This window comes from Neovison vison, chromosome 4 (assembly GCF_020171115.1).
Source record: "Neovison vison isolate M4711 chromosome 4, ASM_NN_V1, whole genome shotgun sequence".
NCBI classification, from domain to species: Eukaryota; Metazoa; Chordata; class Mammalia; order Carnivora; family Mustelidae; genus Neogale; species Neogale vison.
The window spans coordinates 151,141,226-151,157,425 of NC_058094.1; the positions used below are offsets into that span (position 1 = coordinate 151,141,226).

Genomic DNA, 16,200 nt, shown 5'->3' on the forward strand with positions numbered 1-16,200 from the left:
AAAAATCTAAACTCACACAGCAAGAATTCTGCATGAATTTATTTCATGGGTCAAACGTGCAAGTATGTGTTCCCCTAGAATGCTAAAAAACGTTTCTGTAGTGCTTTTGATTCTGCTTATGATTATGTAGATAAATAGACATTGGTCTATAAATACATTTTGCCCATACACTATCTATGCTTGTGTTTATATTTTCATCTATGGCTTCACCTGCTTCTACAACTATCATTACACTTACATCTTCTCCTTGACCCCCGGATGAAAGCAGATGACTTTCACCTACCAGCTTTCGGTGGCTCATGAAGTTCCAGGTGCTGGGGATTTTCAGAGTCTGAAAGCATATTGAGGTCTCTAAAATTTTAAAACAAAGAAATTAAGAAAGAAATTGAGGAAACCGGAGACAAAAGGCCTTTTTTTTCCAACTACCCTGATTTTTTTTTCAGTAGGTAAATGAGAAGTGGTCAATGATATAAAGCAATTTCCAAGCATGCTTGCCCTTCTAACCAAATATATATTTGCAATGCTGTTAAAAGTCAGCTGATAAAAATGATTATTTAAGGTGAAATCTTTATGGATTAAGTGTAAGTTCTTTTTGAAATACTATACACAGACATGAAATCTAAATGGGTTCAGGCTTTCGTTTAAATGAAGCATGTTTCAATAAAAGCATGAAAGGGGAGAACTACTGACATAATCAGACACAAAATTATCTGAATTCTTTCTATGCTTTACACTTTGATTCTGAACACAAGAAATCTATAAAACTTGTATTCACTTTATTTTCTAATTACTGTAAATCTTGCTGACTGGCAAAGGTTCCACCTTAACAATTTTAAATTAAAAGAGCCATGAATAGCCAAAAAATGGAAACAAAAAGATGGGGAAAAACTCACAGTCTTACACATATTTCTGCTTCCCCACTTTGCTGACTAATGATACTCTGCACTTCTTCATACGTTTTAGAAGTTAAAGGAATTCCATTCCACTCCAATACTTGCATCCCTAAAAAGACAAATGAAATTATAAAATAAAACATGTGTTGTATTTCTAGTCGGGGTCTGTAGGGCAGAGAAGACATTTAAAAACCAACTCAGCACACCATTTCAGAGAACACAGTTCAAAGTTCTCTGGAACATTAATACCACAACCGTATGTAGTTTGCTTTTATCACTCACCTGAACTCATCACATTTGTCTTTTACAACATGCAAAATGTTGCTTTTGAAAGCCTATTAAATATTACCAAACACATGCATTTTGTTTACACTGCTTTAATAAAGAAAACATTATTGAACATATATTATTTCGGCCAATTTTGTGTAAGAAAAAAAAAATACCATTACAAGCATCAGTATAATTTTCCTATGGGGAACAAGCATCTAGAAGAGTATACACTTCCATATTCCATCATGGAATGGGAAAGGGGGAAGAAAGTCATTAATAGCTTGTTGTGAAGTTCCCCTTGAGAAACTGTTAATTGCTTCAGCTTTGCTCAGATAAGACAGATTTCCATGGGGAATTTTTTCCTTTTTCTTCACTGCATGCAAGGCATCCCTGAGTAGAATTAGTAGGCATGTTACAGAGAGGACATCTTTATGGTGGGGGGAGGAAGGGCGGTGGTGGCTGGGGTGTGGCCTGTGTGGTAGGACAAGGCCCTGTGCTCAGAAAGGCCCATGCTTGGTTTAATGGTTCACTGTAACCATTTTGAAATTCCTAATAATGTTTCAACAAAGAACACTAAGTCTTTTTTTGTTTTCTTTTTTTTTGTGCTGGATAGCGTCAATTATGCTGCATTAACTAGAGGGCATTTCATGTTTCCTCTCTGTCTAGAAAGATAATTTTCACTAAAAAAGTAGTAACAATTTTTCAACATTTTAAATTTTGTTTCTTTGCTCCATTTCACATGAGCTGTCCAAATAATCTAGGAGTACATATTTGGCATGAATCATCTGGTCCTAATATGTATCTATGTGAAATGGATAGGAATTAGATGAAACTATTCAAGTTACAGTGCCCAAATATTTGTGAATGCTACCAGCTTTACCTAAGAAAATAAATGTATGCCCTAACTGAGCTATAATTGAAACAAAAAGAAACCCTTGAACAACTGGGTTTTTAATGAGCTTCACAGATGCCTATGTGACATTCCCTACTGCTCACCATTGGCTTCAGTGGAAAACTCTAAACATGGCATAACTGAAACTTTGAAAGTTTTAATGATTTTTATATACACTGGAAAGCATATTACTGGTTGCAAACAAGTATGGTAAATTCTTTTACTACAGTGAAATGGCAAACGAAGTCCATAAGAATTCCACAATAACACAAACAAAAATGGCTTTTCTAGAACTTACTCCAACAAAACTTTATCTTCAGATGGGCCTTAGGTTTAATTCAACAATCCCAGGCTGTTGTACATATAAAATGAGAAAATTACATAAGAGACAAAGATGATATCACTAAAGTAAAATACAGCAGTACAAAAGGAAGAGCACACTGAAAAACACACTTTTTAAAGAAAAAGTCAGCATAAAGAATATATTTATATACAGATGATTTTGAATTGAAACAAATTATAGCGTTATAATTGCATTGTCACTTTTCGGCAAGAGCGTATTCTATGAAAAGAAACAGCTGCATAATCTTCATGCTTCTTTTCTTGGATTAACTTGTTTATTTTTCACCTCTCAAAATAAAGGGGCAAATTTACAAAACATAATTATTTAATGAAATTAAAAAATGCTTCTAGTATTACAAAGGGAAACCTACTTAAATCTTTAATAAAATTGCTGAAAACCCCCCCCCACAACAAATAACTAGAATCTTGTGTAGAAATACACCTGAGGTCATAAACTATACCACCTGTTCTGTTCCATGATACACAGACCGAGTTTCTTTTCTCTTCATTCGGTTTTCCACCAGGGTTTGTGCAGGACTGTGGTTCAAAAGATTCTGCCAGTACTTGGTTCCAATGGTGAGTATCAGATACTACAGGGAAGGTGGTGACTTGCGACTAGTCCTTTAGTAACACCTTTCCTATCCACCGCCTCTCCAAATCCCTAACGAATCCTACAAGAACCATACTAAAGAAACCAAGTGAATATAACCCATCACTCCTTATTAATTCATAAGAAGGTTCTAATAATTGTAAGAATTAAGTATGATATGATCTCAAATATAACATTCTTGAAAAATGTTAATTGCAAAATCCTATAAACTATTTTAAAATGCACAGAAACATTTGTTGAACATGATCATGCTATATTGAGGTTCACTAAAGTAATATTTTATCATTTAATTGATTAAATGGAAGCAGAGTCAATCTGAAGATAACTGTACTCTGACTTTGTTTTAGAAATAATTCCTGGAATACAGTGTATACATGCATGTCTATATCTATTATTCAGCATTTACATTTTCTTTATATTTAAATTCAATCAACATGTATGTTAATGAATTGTTCAACTTTGATAGTGGACAGAAGATGTTTCAATTATATCCCTATAAAGTGCCTATACTAATGACTTTTAATAAGCCATTAGTATAGGCATCTGAATTTTTATTCAATGTGCAACAACTAATGGCAGGATTTGTTGCTTACAATCTTATACTTAACATGTTATCAAACACCAAAAAAGACAATAGTCAGGTAATGTTTGAATTAAAAAAATATCACTCAACATAAAACATTCTCAACTATGGGTTTTTATAACTTCTGGGATTCCTTAACTTTATTATCTCCTAAAACTGGTAAATGCTATTCTTTATAATGCACAATTTCATGTGTGTTATTTCTTTGTCTATATTTATTATTTACCCTTATATCACAAATATCTTATGGATTAAAATTAATGAGCTAACAGTTGAAATCATAGGTATATCCAAACATATATAAAATCCATTACTTCTTTAATGCACAACTATTTTTTCTGGATCTAGTAAGTGGCACTGCCCAATTAGTCACTTACGTGGTGATCACCACCTTGTGTCTAATATTGTATGCTGTCAAAAAAATTAATAAAAAATGATACTCTACTAGAAAAAAGCAGAAACATCCTGGCAGTTAGTAAAACTAAGATGATCCAGAGAGAAAGAATTTTAAAAGTGTTAAAGGTATATAAAAAAGACCCAGACTCAATAATGATTAGAAAGTACAAGTTAAAGCAATAATGACATACTGCTTAGCTCTCATCATATTGCAAAAAGTTTAAAAACCAGAAAATACTATGTGTTGACTGGGATGCAGGATCAGGAGACCCTGACTTCAAAGGTATATCCAAAGGAGATTAAACTTACTGGATGATGTTCAGACATACCCCAATTTGTGATGTGAGAATACTATGACTATGTCACAGGAAAATAAAACAACTGCTTATCTATAATTTATAAAGATGCAATTATTTTAATGGGAATGCAGATAAGTGCACCCCTCTGGAGGGCAATATAGCAGAACATCATGAAATTAAACCCATGTATACCGTGTTGACTCAGACAATCTTGCTGAGTGTCTATTTGTGGGTGGAGGCAGTATCAGGAGAAGTGGGACAATGAGAGTGTAGTAAGTGCCCCAGATGGAAATACCTGGCGAGGGTGCAGAAAAAGACCATACCAGGTGTTAACCAAAAGGTGGATTCACCTTAAAACTATTTTCCAACTAAAACCAAGTGAGAAATAGGATCTGTCTATAGGACGAGGACATTTCATGTACATTAAAATGCTACTTGTACCCAGGTACATTATTTATTTTCCAAAAAAAATAACAGAAATTACATACATTATAAATAGTTGCTCATGAACAGAGGAAGGAAGTGGGAAAAGAAAATGAGTTGAAAGAAAATGAATGAGTTAATAAATGAACAAAAAAACAAACACAAAACCCAAACACACCTATAGACACACACACACACACACACACACACACACACACACACGAGGGAAATTACATGAACCAGTGAGGCTGGCATGCTATGGAATGAGAATCTAATGCCTTCGGGGTAATAGAACAAAACAAAACAAAACCCAAACTTAATTTAAAAAATAAATGTATATCATAAATTAATAATACTTTATGTTGTACTTTTCTCCATTGATATTATTAACCATGACTATAGATTAATTTCCTAAATCTGGACATTAGCTCTCAAAACTCGTTTATAAATCAGCAGCAGCAGCAAAAACTCAGAATCTGAAATGGTCATTTGCCTTGGGTTTCTAAATTGTGAACAAACCTTGCAAGTGAGTTTCAGGGGTCCAATATATTGTCCACATCAGTTATACTAATTAATCATTCATTTTCAACTGATGGAATGTTAATATAAGAGAAATACATAGATATATTTTATTCTACTATACAGGTTTTTTTTTTAGTACTTTAGAACTTAAACCAATTTATACATTAACATAAAGGAAGGAAAGAAAAAAATGGCAGAAGAATGGAATATCAGGGAGGGGAAAAAAGAGTGGAGGAAGGGAAAGTGTAAGGGGAAAAAATAATATTTGAATAGTGTCCTGTCTATTTACAGGACAAAAGAGACTCCCTCAGTCATGACAAGACATTAAAAACTCAGATGTATTTTCCCAAGAAAACTCATCTAGAAGCATAAAATCTTAAGGTTGTAAAGTATCTTCTTGAAGAGCTAATCTCATAATAATGTTGCCATTTTTGTCACTGTCATTATGATCAACTCTTATTTTTACTCTTGGAATACATAGTTCGATCAAAACTTAAAACAGAGCCTTGGTACATAACATATATAAACCTGGAGTGACTTTCACAGAAGCAGTCTCTCTCTGCCTGCTTTTTCCCTCCTCATTCTCCACACTCTAGAGGTATCCAACCTTAGGGATTTGCAGGAGCCCCATTTCCCTTGTTCACCTGAATGAGTTGAATTTAAAATGATCTCACAGGGCACTTGAAGTAATAAGCACTGGATGTTACATACAATTGATGAATCACAGAACTCTACTCCAGAAACTAATAGTATACTATATGTTAATTAATTGAATTTAAATACAATTAAATTTTTAAAAATGATTTCACAACTTGAAGAGGCCATCAGAACAACTTCCATTAACAAGGACAATGACTCCAGAGATACACTGAAAGGAAGATAATCTGAATTTCCTTTTATTGAGAATGTAGTCTGAATTACTTCAAAAGGGTTACAATAAAATGTTACATTCTAGTTTTTTAACCAATAGTCTAATAATACTTTCAAATGCAATGATGTGAATGTATCTGATATTTAACATTAAAAAATTAAAATCTACCCTTCTTTTAATAAGGAATATATATGCTATTTTCAGAAAGACAAATACTTTTTCAGAAGTGTGTTTTAAGAACCAAGGTACTGCTGACTGCTGATACTTTCTCTTCTCCATAATCATGTTGTGTTCACATTTAGCTTGGCTATTTACTAGACGTTGTGACCTTCAGCAAACTGGCTAATTTGCCTTCCTTGGCTTCCTCAAGGGGGAGAATATTGCTAGATCACTTTTTCAGTTTATTTCGACTCTAAGAGGGGGAGAAGACTATGACTAGGCACAATGAAAAAACAACTGGTTGTTTACAATTTATGAAAATGCAATTTTTGAGAAGGAGCTTTATATGAAGATGTGAAAAAATAGTTTGGATTCTGAAATTTACACACTGTTTTTCATTATTTTTCTTATCCACAAATTTACCTTACATATATAGTAAGATGTTAAAGCATAGGGATCATGTCATCTGATTTTCCTCTTCTGCATTCGCCACCTTCCCTCTCACTGCCCTCTGTGGTCATTGTTCAGGCTCTCAGGGCTGGGGTTGACGCCCCCGGGCCCCCAGGGAATACCCTATCTAGTTTATCTTCTCTGGCCATTGCCACATTTGCGTCTGGATTGGATAACTCAGGGGCTGGAATACTGTTTGTAGTCTGAATCAAAATTTGGTTTAAACTTAGAAGCTGGGCATGCCTGGGTGGCCCAGTTGGTTAAGTGACGAACTCTTGGTTTCAGTTCAGGTCATGTTCTCAGGGTTGAGATTGAGCCCTGCATCAGGCTCCACACTCAGCGTGGAGTCTGCTTGAGATTCTCTCCCTCTCTTTCTGCCTACCCCCATTCCCTCTTTCTAAAGTAATAATAATAATAAAAAAAAAATCAGTGCTAGTGCCATTCAAACTAAAAGCTGCTTTTAACCTGAAATACTAAAATTTTAACTCTATTAAGTTATACATTTTTAAAAATGTGATCTATCACAATATCCAATATCCTGTCTTCACAGTATATTGATAATAGAATTAAATGCCTTAGAATATTTAATGTCAATTTTATAAATATACATTCTTCCAAATTTCAGTAGTATTAAACATATATATTTGTGTGTGTGTCCTTGGCATATATATATATATATATGCCAAGGAAGGCATATATATATATATATATATATATGCGAGAGATATGAGATTTGAGGTAACTTTCTACTTCTTTGCTTAAAACTATTGCATATTTTTATACTGAGTAAACAAGCCCAATATAAATTAAACAGATTGTTAGGGAAAAGTATATGCTATGATAATACCACAGATAAGAGTTCTTTGAGTAATGTTATACAGCTTATATAGATATATAACGTGGGACCTGAACTCAGGACCCTGAGATCAAGACCTGAGCTGAGATCAAGAGTCAAACTTGAATGAGCCACCCAGGCACCCAATTTTTCGATAGCTCATAGTTAAAGAAGTTGAATTCTGTATTTAACACTGTCATTAATTTGGGATGGGGTCTGGAGTGATTCACTTCCCCTATTTCTTCTTTCATTCACACTTTTTATAAAAACAAGCAAAGTAAGCAAAGTGTGGCATGCAAATATAAATTATATATAAATATAAATAATTGTAAAATAAAAAAAAATTCTCACAACATTGCAAATAGGAAAAAAAAAATCCAAGAATTATGAAAGACTGTAGTTGAATAGTCTGGGCAGGCCCACTGTTTTTTTCTAGGTTGAATACACTGAAATATTTAGAGTCAATGACTACTCATAGATCTAAAATAGGTTTAGTTCTAATCACAAAAAACAAAATTACAAAGAACATATATTAGCACATGTTTTGCAGTATTAATGGTCAACAATAAAAAAGTCACTGAAAAAGAATCATATAAATAAAATGTGTTGTAAAAGCAGGTCACAACTATTTTATAGTCTCACGTTACAAAGCAAACAAGATCCTTGCAGATGCTCTAGTTTTCATTTCTTATAGAATACATCAGAAACATGAAACATGAGGTGACAAGACTTCCAATAGCACACAGTTAGTTAATGGTAGTGCAGAAGTATGAACTTCATCTATCTCTCAGGCCAATGCTAGTTTCAGCAAATAGAAAATCTCATTCAGTTTATGCTAATTAAACCTACCTCATAGTGCATCAACATAGAAATGGTGCTCAAATATGTAAAACCTAGCACAAAAAACACATACTTTTTAAAAATAAATCTATCTTAATTATAATGAAAAGATAATTTAAAAAAATATATTTCTTATCTATACGACTATTTTATCTTAAGATTTTATTTATTTATTTGTCAGAGAGAGTGAGAGAGCACATGCATGCATACAAGCAGGAGAAGCAGCAGGGAGATGGAGAAGCAGGCTCCCTGGCTTAGCAAGGACCCTGGTGGGGGACTTGATCCCTGCTATCATGATCTGTACTGAAGGCAGATGCTTAAACGACTGAATCACCCAGGTAAATCTCTATATGACAATTTTATTTGAAGACGTGGACATGCAAAAAATGAAAAGATAGTTGAACAAACAGATCATTTTTGTGGGGTGCACCATTTTTGGTGGATAAACAATGTCAATTAGGAATGAAAAAAAAGGCTAATTGACTTTCTCATCTCTTGTCTCCATTCCACTCCCAGAAAATAAGCAAAGAGCACACTTGCACATGCACACTGATGGGAAATCATGCTAAACGCTGCTATAAGGGAAAATAATGTAGGAAGGACTACCCAATGTCACGAATTATCAAGGAGATTCAAATAAAAATCACACCTGTTAGAATGGCCATTATACAATTAAAAAAAAAAAAACAAGACAGTAAGCGTTGTTAAAGAGAAGAAAAATCAGAATCTTGTACTTGGTTGGAATACGAAATGGTGCAGCCCTTATAAAAAACATTATGTTTTCTAAACATTAAAAACACATTTACCACATGATCTAGCAATCCCATTTCTGGGTATTTATCCAAAATAATTGAAATCAGGATCTCAAAGAGATGGTAGCACGACCATGCTCATAGTTACATACAGAATAGTCAAAACATTGAAATAACCTAAATATCCATTGATAGATAAATGATAAATGAAACATGCTTTATATCTGCAGTAGAATGCTGTTCAGCCTTTAAAAAGGAAAGAAAACCCTATATTAGACAAGGTGGGTTATTGCAAATTCATGCTTTTTAAATAGAGTCAAGGTAAAAAGGGGTATATAATTAGCTGTGATCTGTGGTTCAACTTGAAGAAGATTATCATGATAGGATTGTATTTCTAATGTTTCTAATCACTATAAACTATAATAATCTAATACTATATATAGATTATAAACTCTATAATAATCTAATCACTATAAACTCTAAAATAATCTAATACTACAGTCTAATATTTCCTGGAAAGATTATAGATGCTAATGTCACTCTATGGCCACAGTTTATGGTTTTTAGAATTAGATATATTATTTGAAACAGATTAAAATAGTATGTAGCTGAATAAAACAAGAAAAAGGATATGGGTAGATTAGTAAAATGTTAATAATTCCAGGAAAATCATATAATATATGGAGCTATCCAATGATAGGTATGTGATGTTAACATCTCATCTGAAGTAGACTGAATTTCATAAATTCATAAACTCTTAATTTCCCAATTAATTTTGTTAGAACAAAGTGGATATTTTCAAGTAACTTTGTAATTCACTGGTATTACCAGATCAGTACCATTAAATAGAGTGTAACCCACTAATCCCAAAGGCACTCATGTATATATAGATACATACTTAATTGAATGGACATAGGAAGTGAGGCTACAGGATGCAACTGTCCAAGAGAAATGCTTGCCTTAACTGTCGCCTCCTCTACTTTAAGTATCTCTACTGAACCACTAAGGATTTTAACTTTAATTATGTTCTTAACCTTTTTAATATTCATATATTCTGTACTGCTCTTTTTTAATGTTATTTAAATGTATCCCACTACTCAGACAACAGATTTCAACCCAACATATTGTCACTTTATTCTAGGAAAAGGAGTTTTCTAATAAATACAGGAGTTATTTGGATCAGTGGCAATATCAACACCATCATCATCCTCTCCACTGAGAATTAACATACATACAGACAATATAAGTTCCAGTTCAAACATTAGTTCACAGATAGAATGCACAAAACTTTGATTATTGAACTATAACTTTAAATCATGTGTAAAATCAGATAAAAAGAAAATTGTATTTCAGAAAAGGAAAATTCCTAAAAGAAATCTCCCAAACAAAATTTAAAAGCAAAAGGTTAATGCAAATATACTTACTTAGTCTATATAAGAAAACAGAATTTTTCTTTTGACAAAAAAGTAGGAGTTTTTATCCTGACCTAAGTATTCATCACTAGAAATATTACAACACATTACAATATTACAATAATATTTTGCTTATTTTTGAGCCAAGGATACTATATCATTATTAGGAATAGTATAATCGAAAGTAAAATGGTAAACTTTTAATGTATAAATTCTTTCACCCTTTGAGGCACTAAAGGATATAAATAGAATAAGGAAGCCATTTCAAACAATAAAAAAATCAATAACCATTTTATCACCCTGAGAGAATCTTAAAGAAATAAAGTGAATCATTACTTCATAAAAATTGTCAATATTTTATTTCTCACATATCAAAGAAGAATTAGCAAATAATTTACATTGGCCTGAGAGATGGTCAATAAATAACAAATACCATGTGATGGCAGAATTTCATTCCAAAAGTTCCAAATCACTTTTAATATGTAAAATGATATTTCTATCTATATAATAATATGAAATACATTACAATAACTGATTTTTTCCTTAAAAAAACAAAATTGCCTAAGAAGACAACATTTGAAACAAAGATTTTATTTATCTGAGAGAGAGAGTAGGCGCTAGCATGAGCATTTGCGGGGGAAGGCGGGCGTTGGGGGAGGATGGTGGAGGTGAAGGAGGGAGGGAGATGGAGGGGAAGAGGAGGAGAGAGAATCCTGAGCTTATTCCCAAATGAGCTCAGAGCACAGAGCCCAGCAGGGCTGGATCCTGCCCAGATCATGACCCAGAGGAAAACAAAAGTCCGAGGCTTAACGGACTGAGCCACCCAGGTGCTGCAGAAGACAACAGTTTAACGTCAAGATCTACCCACTGATGTAAAATAAAACTCCACTATTTTCCCTCCGGCTCTCAAAAATTCATGAAGAAAAATTATTTCTCCTAATTCATAAGCATACATGATCACAACTATAAAAACTAACAGCAATATGTACTATGAATTATGAAGGATGTTCATACACATACTGGCTAATTATAAGAAGTCCTTTTGATTAAAAGAAGCAAAATCAGACCCATTTCACTTATGTTAATAGAAACAATATGGGACTTTATTTTTTTACAAAATCATTTTCCCTACTTTTTCTCATTTTATCTTCATAGCATTCCAGTAAAATCAGTAAGATAAGTGTAACTTACCCTACTTTTACAGATGTGAAGCCTCAGCTTTAGAAATTACATTTAGTGGTAGTTCCAAAAGCCAGCCCTCCCGATTCCTCAACTAAATTCAGGAAAACTGGCACTCTAAGGGCTTTTTTTCTGTTTAAGATACACAGAACCCAATTCTAAAATCTTGACTATTTTTTTTTTATCACATTTATTTTTTTTTTATTATTATTTATTTATTTGAGAGAGAGAGACAGTGAGAGAGAGCATGAGCGAGGAGAAGGTCAGAGAGCGAAGCAGACTCCCCATGGAGCTGGGAGCCTGATGTGGGACTCGATCCCGGGACTCCAGGATCACGCCCTGAGCCGAAGGCAGTCGTCCAACCAACTGAGCCACCCAGGCGTCCCTATAGCTAATATTTTAGAATTAAGTGCGAAAACAAAATAAGTGAATTCATTTGATTATGATAAAACTTACCACATCGAGTAGACTTAATGGGTGTCAGAGATTTAATGGGTGTCAGAGAGAGGACTAGATTCTGGGTCACTAAGGTCAATCAGTTTATGACTCCCGAAATGCTTTCTCCCAGGGAGGCGTAGGAGCATCATGGAAGGTAAACAAAACTCTGGCTCCAGGATTTGAGAACTCTGTGGGGCTGGGTGGGTAGGAAGCTGAGAAATGGGAATGAGTATGGACCACCTCCTCTGCTTTAAGTATAAAATGAAAATTCAAGCCCTAGCATTAAGAAGGTGAGATGATTACATGGGCTGAAGAGAGAAATGAGACCAGAAAGGTTGGTGGTGTATGTCCTCCACAGGCCTAGTAGATCACCATGAACTCGGACTCAACTCATTTGATAACATAAGACATAAGAGGCAAGGTTTACAATAATCAAATTATCACTTTAATAACATTTGCAGTTTGGAGAGGGCCTACACCTTTCTTGCCTGTGGCCCTTCCACTTCTGGCAGTTTTGGGTCTCTTCCATGTTTCACTCTGTAGGACTGTTATAGTATATAGGGATTTATGATTTCAAAATATGGGGGAGGGGCTTTTGGCTTGCTAATTCTGAATACTATGTCTAGGAACAAATGAGTGAAAACGCTGAGGTCATTTTCACTCAGCCGAAATTTAACACACACGTTGTATTGGCTGTGTGTGTACACAAATATATACACAATGTAATATAACACTTTATCATTCTTTATCATTATGTCCCTATTCCCACCTTGGTCTGAAGAGCCACATCTCACACCTGGGTTATTTCCTTAGTTTCCTAACTGCTGTCTTGCTACCCTTCACTCCTTCAAACTATCCTAGTTACAGCACTCAGACTGTTCCTATTTAAGTTTTTTTTTTTTTTTTTTAAGATTTTTTATTTCTTTATTTGTTAGACAAAGATCAGAAGTAGGCAGAAAGGCAGGCAGAGAGAGAGGAAGAAGCAGGCTCCCTGCCAAGCAGAGAGCCCGATGTGGGGGCTCGATCCCAGGACCTTGGGATCATGACCTGAGCCGAAGGCAGAGGCTTTAACCCGCTGAGCCACCCAGACACTCCCTATTTAAGTTTTTTAAAAAAGATTTATTTCTTTGGAGAGAAAGAGAGAGAGTGTGCATGCACAAGTAGAGGGAGGGGCGGGGGAAGGGGGAAAGAAAGACTCTCCACAGACTCCTTGCTGAGACTTGAGCCCAACGAGGGGCTCCATCTCACAACCTTGATATCATGACCCAAGCTGAAACCAAGAGTCAGATGCTCAACCTGTGCTCAGGTAAACCCCCGGGTTCCCCATCCCCCCTTAAAAAAAAAAAAAAAGATTTATTTATTTACTTAAAGAGAGAAAGAGAGGTGTATTCCTATGTGTCAGCCCAGGCACTTCTCATCACACATGAGCAGAAGCTGAAGTCCTGACAATGGCCCACAAGATTCGATCTCTGTGACTGCTTGGACCGGAACCTCTGCTGCCGTCTCTCACATGCTAGCTCCCACCACGCAGGGCTCCTTGCTGTCTCCGCTTTCCTCCCACACACCAGGCATGATCTTGCTCTGGGCCTCCGCCCTTTTCATTTGTTTGCTAGAATGCTGATACCTTCTGGCTCCGTCTTTCCTCTCCCTGGGCACTTTACTCTGTTCTGGCCTTCTGGGTGAGGCCCTCCACGAACACCCTCTAAAGTTGCAAGGCCACCTCCCTATAGGCGTATCTCTGCTCCTGCTGGATTCCTCTCTGTAGCACACACCACCATTAAATATAGGCTTCTTATAAATAGTTTTTCTATTTTCTGTCTCGCCTGCTAAAAGGTACAGTCCATGCTTCCTTCATTTATGTCCCCACAGGGTCAAGAGAGATCATTCTATCCAGCAAGTACTAAAAAAAATGATAGAAGTAAACGGATCAGTCATAGACCTCAGCAGACTCAAGCACCATGAAGGATGATGAGGAGGATCTAGGAAAGACTAAAGAGTAAAAGAAAACAAAAGGAGCTTAAGAAAGAAATCTTATTTTCTTCCAATGCTCAGTGTAATTTACTATACATATGAAAAGTCTTTAATCTGAAATCATTGAGTGCTGGCATGAAAACCTAAAAACCTGCATTTCTGCAGAACATTCTTTCTGTTTCAACACTCATCGCTCTAGCTGGAGCACAGCAGAATGTCATAACTATAAAAGTTAACAATGAAATGAATGAAAGCTGGGAAAGATCTGTTTCAGTTCCTGGATAGCTCCTTGCCCTGAGTTTACAATCTGCTGTTAGAAATTACCAGAAGGTTACCTGGGATTCTTTGGGATGGGAGGGAGCATATCTGTAATCTCCACTTAGTTATTGTACTGGTTTCTAAGGCACATGGAATACACCAGGGCGTTCTGAATTTCTATAGTCCTCTTACCACAACCAAAAAAAACATAAAGTGCTCATAAAAAGTCACTAAAAAATGATTTTTTTCCTTAAAGGTAACTTTCTTCTAGCTCCTCAGAATTATTTTATATTTTTATTCACTTAGACCCTCATCAAACCTTACCTCCACAGTGAGTACTTTTTAACCACTGCCTTTCTAGACTATAGGCAGGATAGCATCATATCGTTCTAGGATAGACCTGTGCAGAGTAGTTACTGAACACATGTTGTAACTCATATATATTCTTCATTATTTCTGGTATTCCTAATAATAGCACCACCACACCTTGACAACAACCTTCTCGCCAAACTCCCTGTTGTGTTTCATTTTGTTTTGTTTTACCTCCATCTAACCTCAGTATATTATCATAGCACCCCAATACATTCTTATAATTCTACAGTACACACTTCAGTATCCTTCCCATTAAGAAACATCTCATGCAGGGATGAATTCAAGTTTTGCAGGGCCTGAGGCTTACGCGGTTTTAAGGAAAAAATATAAAGTTATGAATACGAAATGGAATACAAGTGAATATCGGTTAAAAGGACAAAAAAAAGCCACAACATATGACAAATGGTGAAAAAGCAACACATGCCACAAACACGACCAGTTCCTCGGAACTTTCTGGAGCTGTGTCGGGGGCTTACTGCATGAAGGAGCCCTGACACTTGACTTTCATCAGTGTCATAATTTCTCCATTCTGGTCTCATTTATCTCTTCAGCTCCCACCTTCTTAATGTGAGGGATTGAATTTTGTTTCGTCCAACACACTCAGCTCATCAGGGCTCATATGCTACCATTTCACCTTCTTGTTCGAAACATTTGACCATGGACCATTTCTATTCTCAAGGCTCACTCTCTCCCTGACATCACTTCAACAGGTAAAGGTTCTCCCAAGCATGCAGGAGAGAAGGGTCTAGAGGAGGATTCTGTACATTTAATGCCCAAGACCCAATGGGCTTCTGTGATTCGTCAAAAGTCCCATACAAAAAGAGTTGATGAGAAAAATGAGTCCAGACACTGAGGGTCAGACATCAGACACCTACACCACAGCTCTGCTCACTAACAAAATGTGTTTTGTTACACGGTCTGACTAACAGACCGTGAAAGTTACATGAACAGATACTCGTGGCACCTAATCCAGAGATTTAACCAGACATGAGGTTTACTGATTAACAGACTGGTGATAAGAAGAAAAACTTAGAAGCCTTTTCAAAGATTAGCCGAAACAGTGGTTTTACAGTTAAAATGAGAAATGGCTTAATCACTTCAGGCATTCCCTGAATGTTTGTTTGTTCTTAACTTATTCAGGCCTGATAACGGAAATAATAATTCCCTGTTTGTTTGTTCTTAACTTATTCAGGCCTGATAACGGAAATAATATTTCACTACAGCAGACAGCTCTAACAGTTCAGTGTTCCCCCATGGGAAGCCTGAACTTTTTAAGATTTATTGTCATCCACGCAAATAATTTTATCTGTCCTTAAAAAAGTAACTTCTACTAGACTATAGCTAAATCTAGTGCCTTAGAGTTAGCAAAGCACATAAAATATACCAGCTCCTTTCATTCCATTAACCCTGTGAGATAGGTCTTAAAACCTCTC

At 35.4% G+C, this 16,200-nt stretch overlaps 1 protein-coding gene across 6 annotated transcripts in view; it reads right to left on the minus strand.

Moving 5' to 3' along the window:
* Window positions 1–16,200, minus strand: part of PCLO (piccolo presynaptic cytomatrix protein) — a 530,926-nt gene that overhangs the window by 84,503 nt on the left and 430,223 nt on the right. For 5 of the 6 annotated variants that reach the window (XM_044245920.1, XM_044245919.1, XM_044245917.1 and 2 more), the window contains exons 11-12: window positions 894–1,002; window positions 284–351 (exon numbers count right to left, since the gene is read on the minus strand). In XM_044245920.1, the coding sequence (XP_044101855.1) occupies window positions 284–351; window positions 894–1,002 (177 nt within the window). Of the gene's footprint in view, window positions 1–283; window positions 352–893; window positions 1,003–16,200 lie in introns of those variants that run through there. The other variant, XM_044245922.1, reaches the window with a different exon arrangement.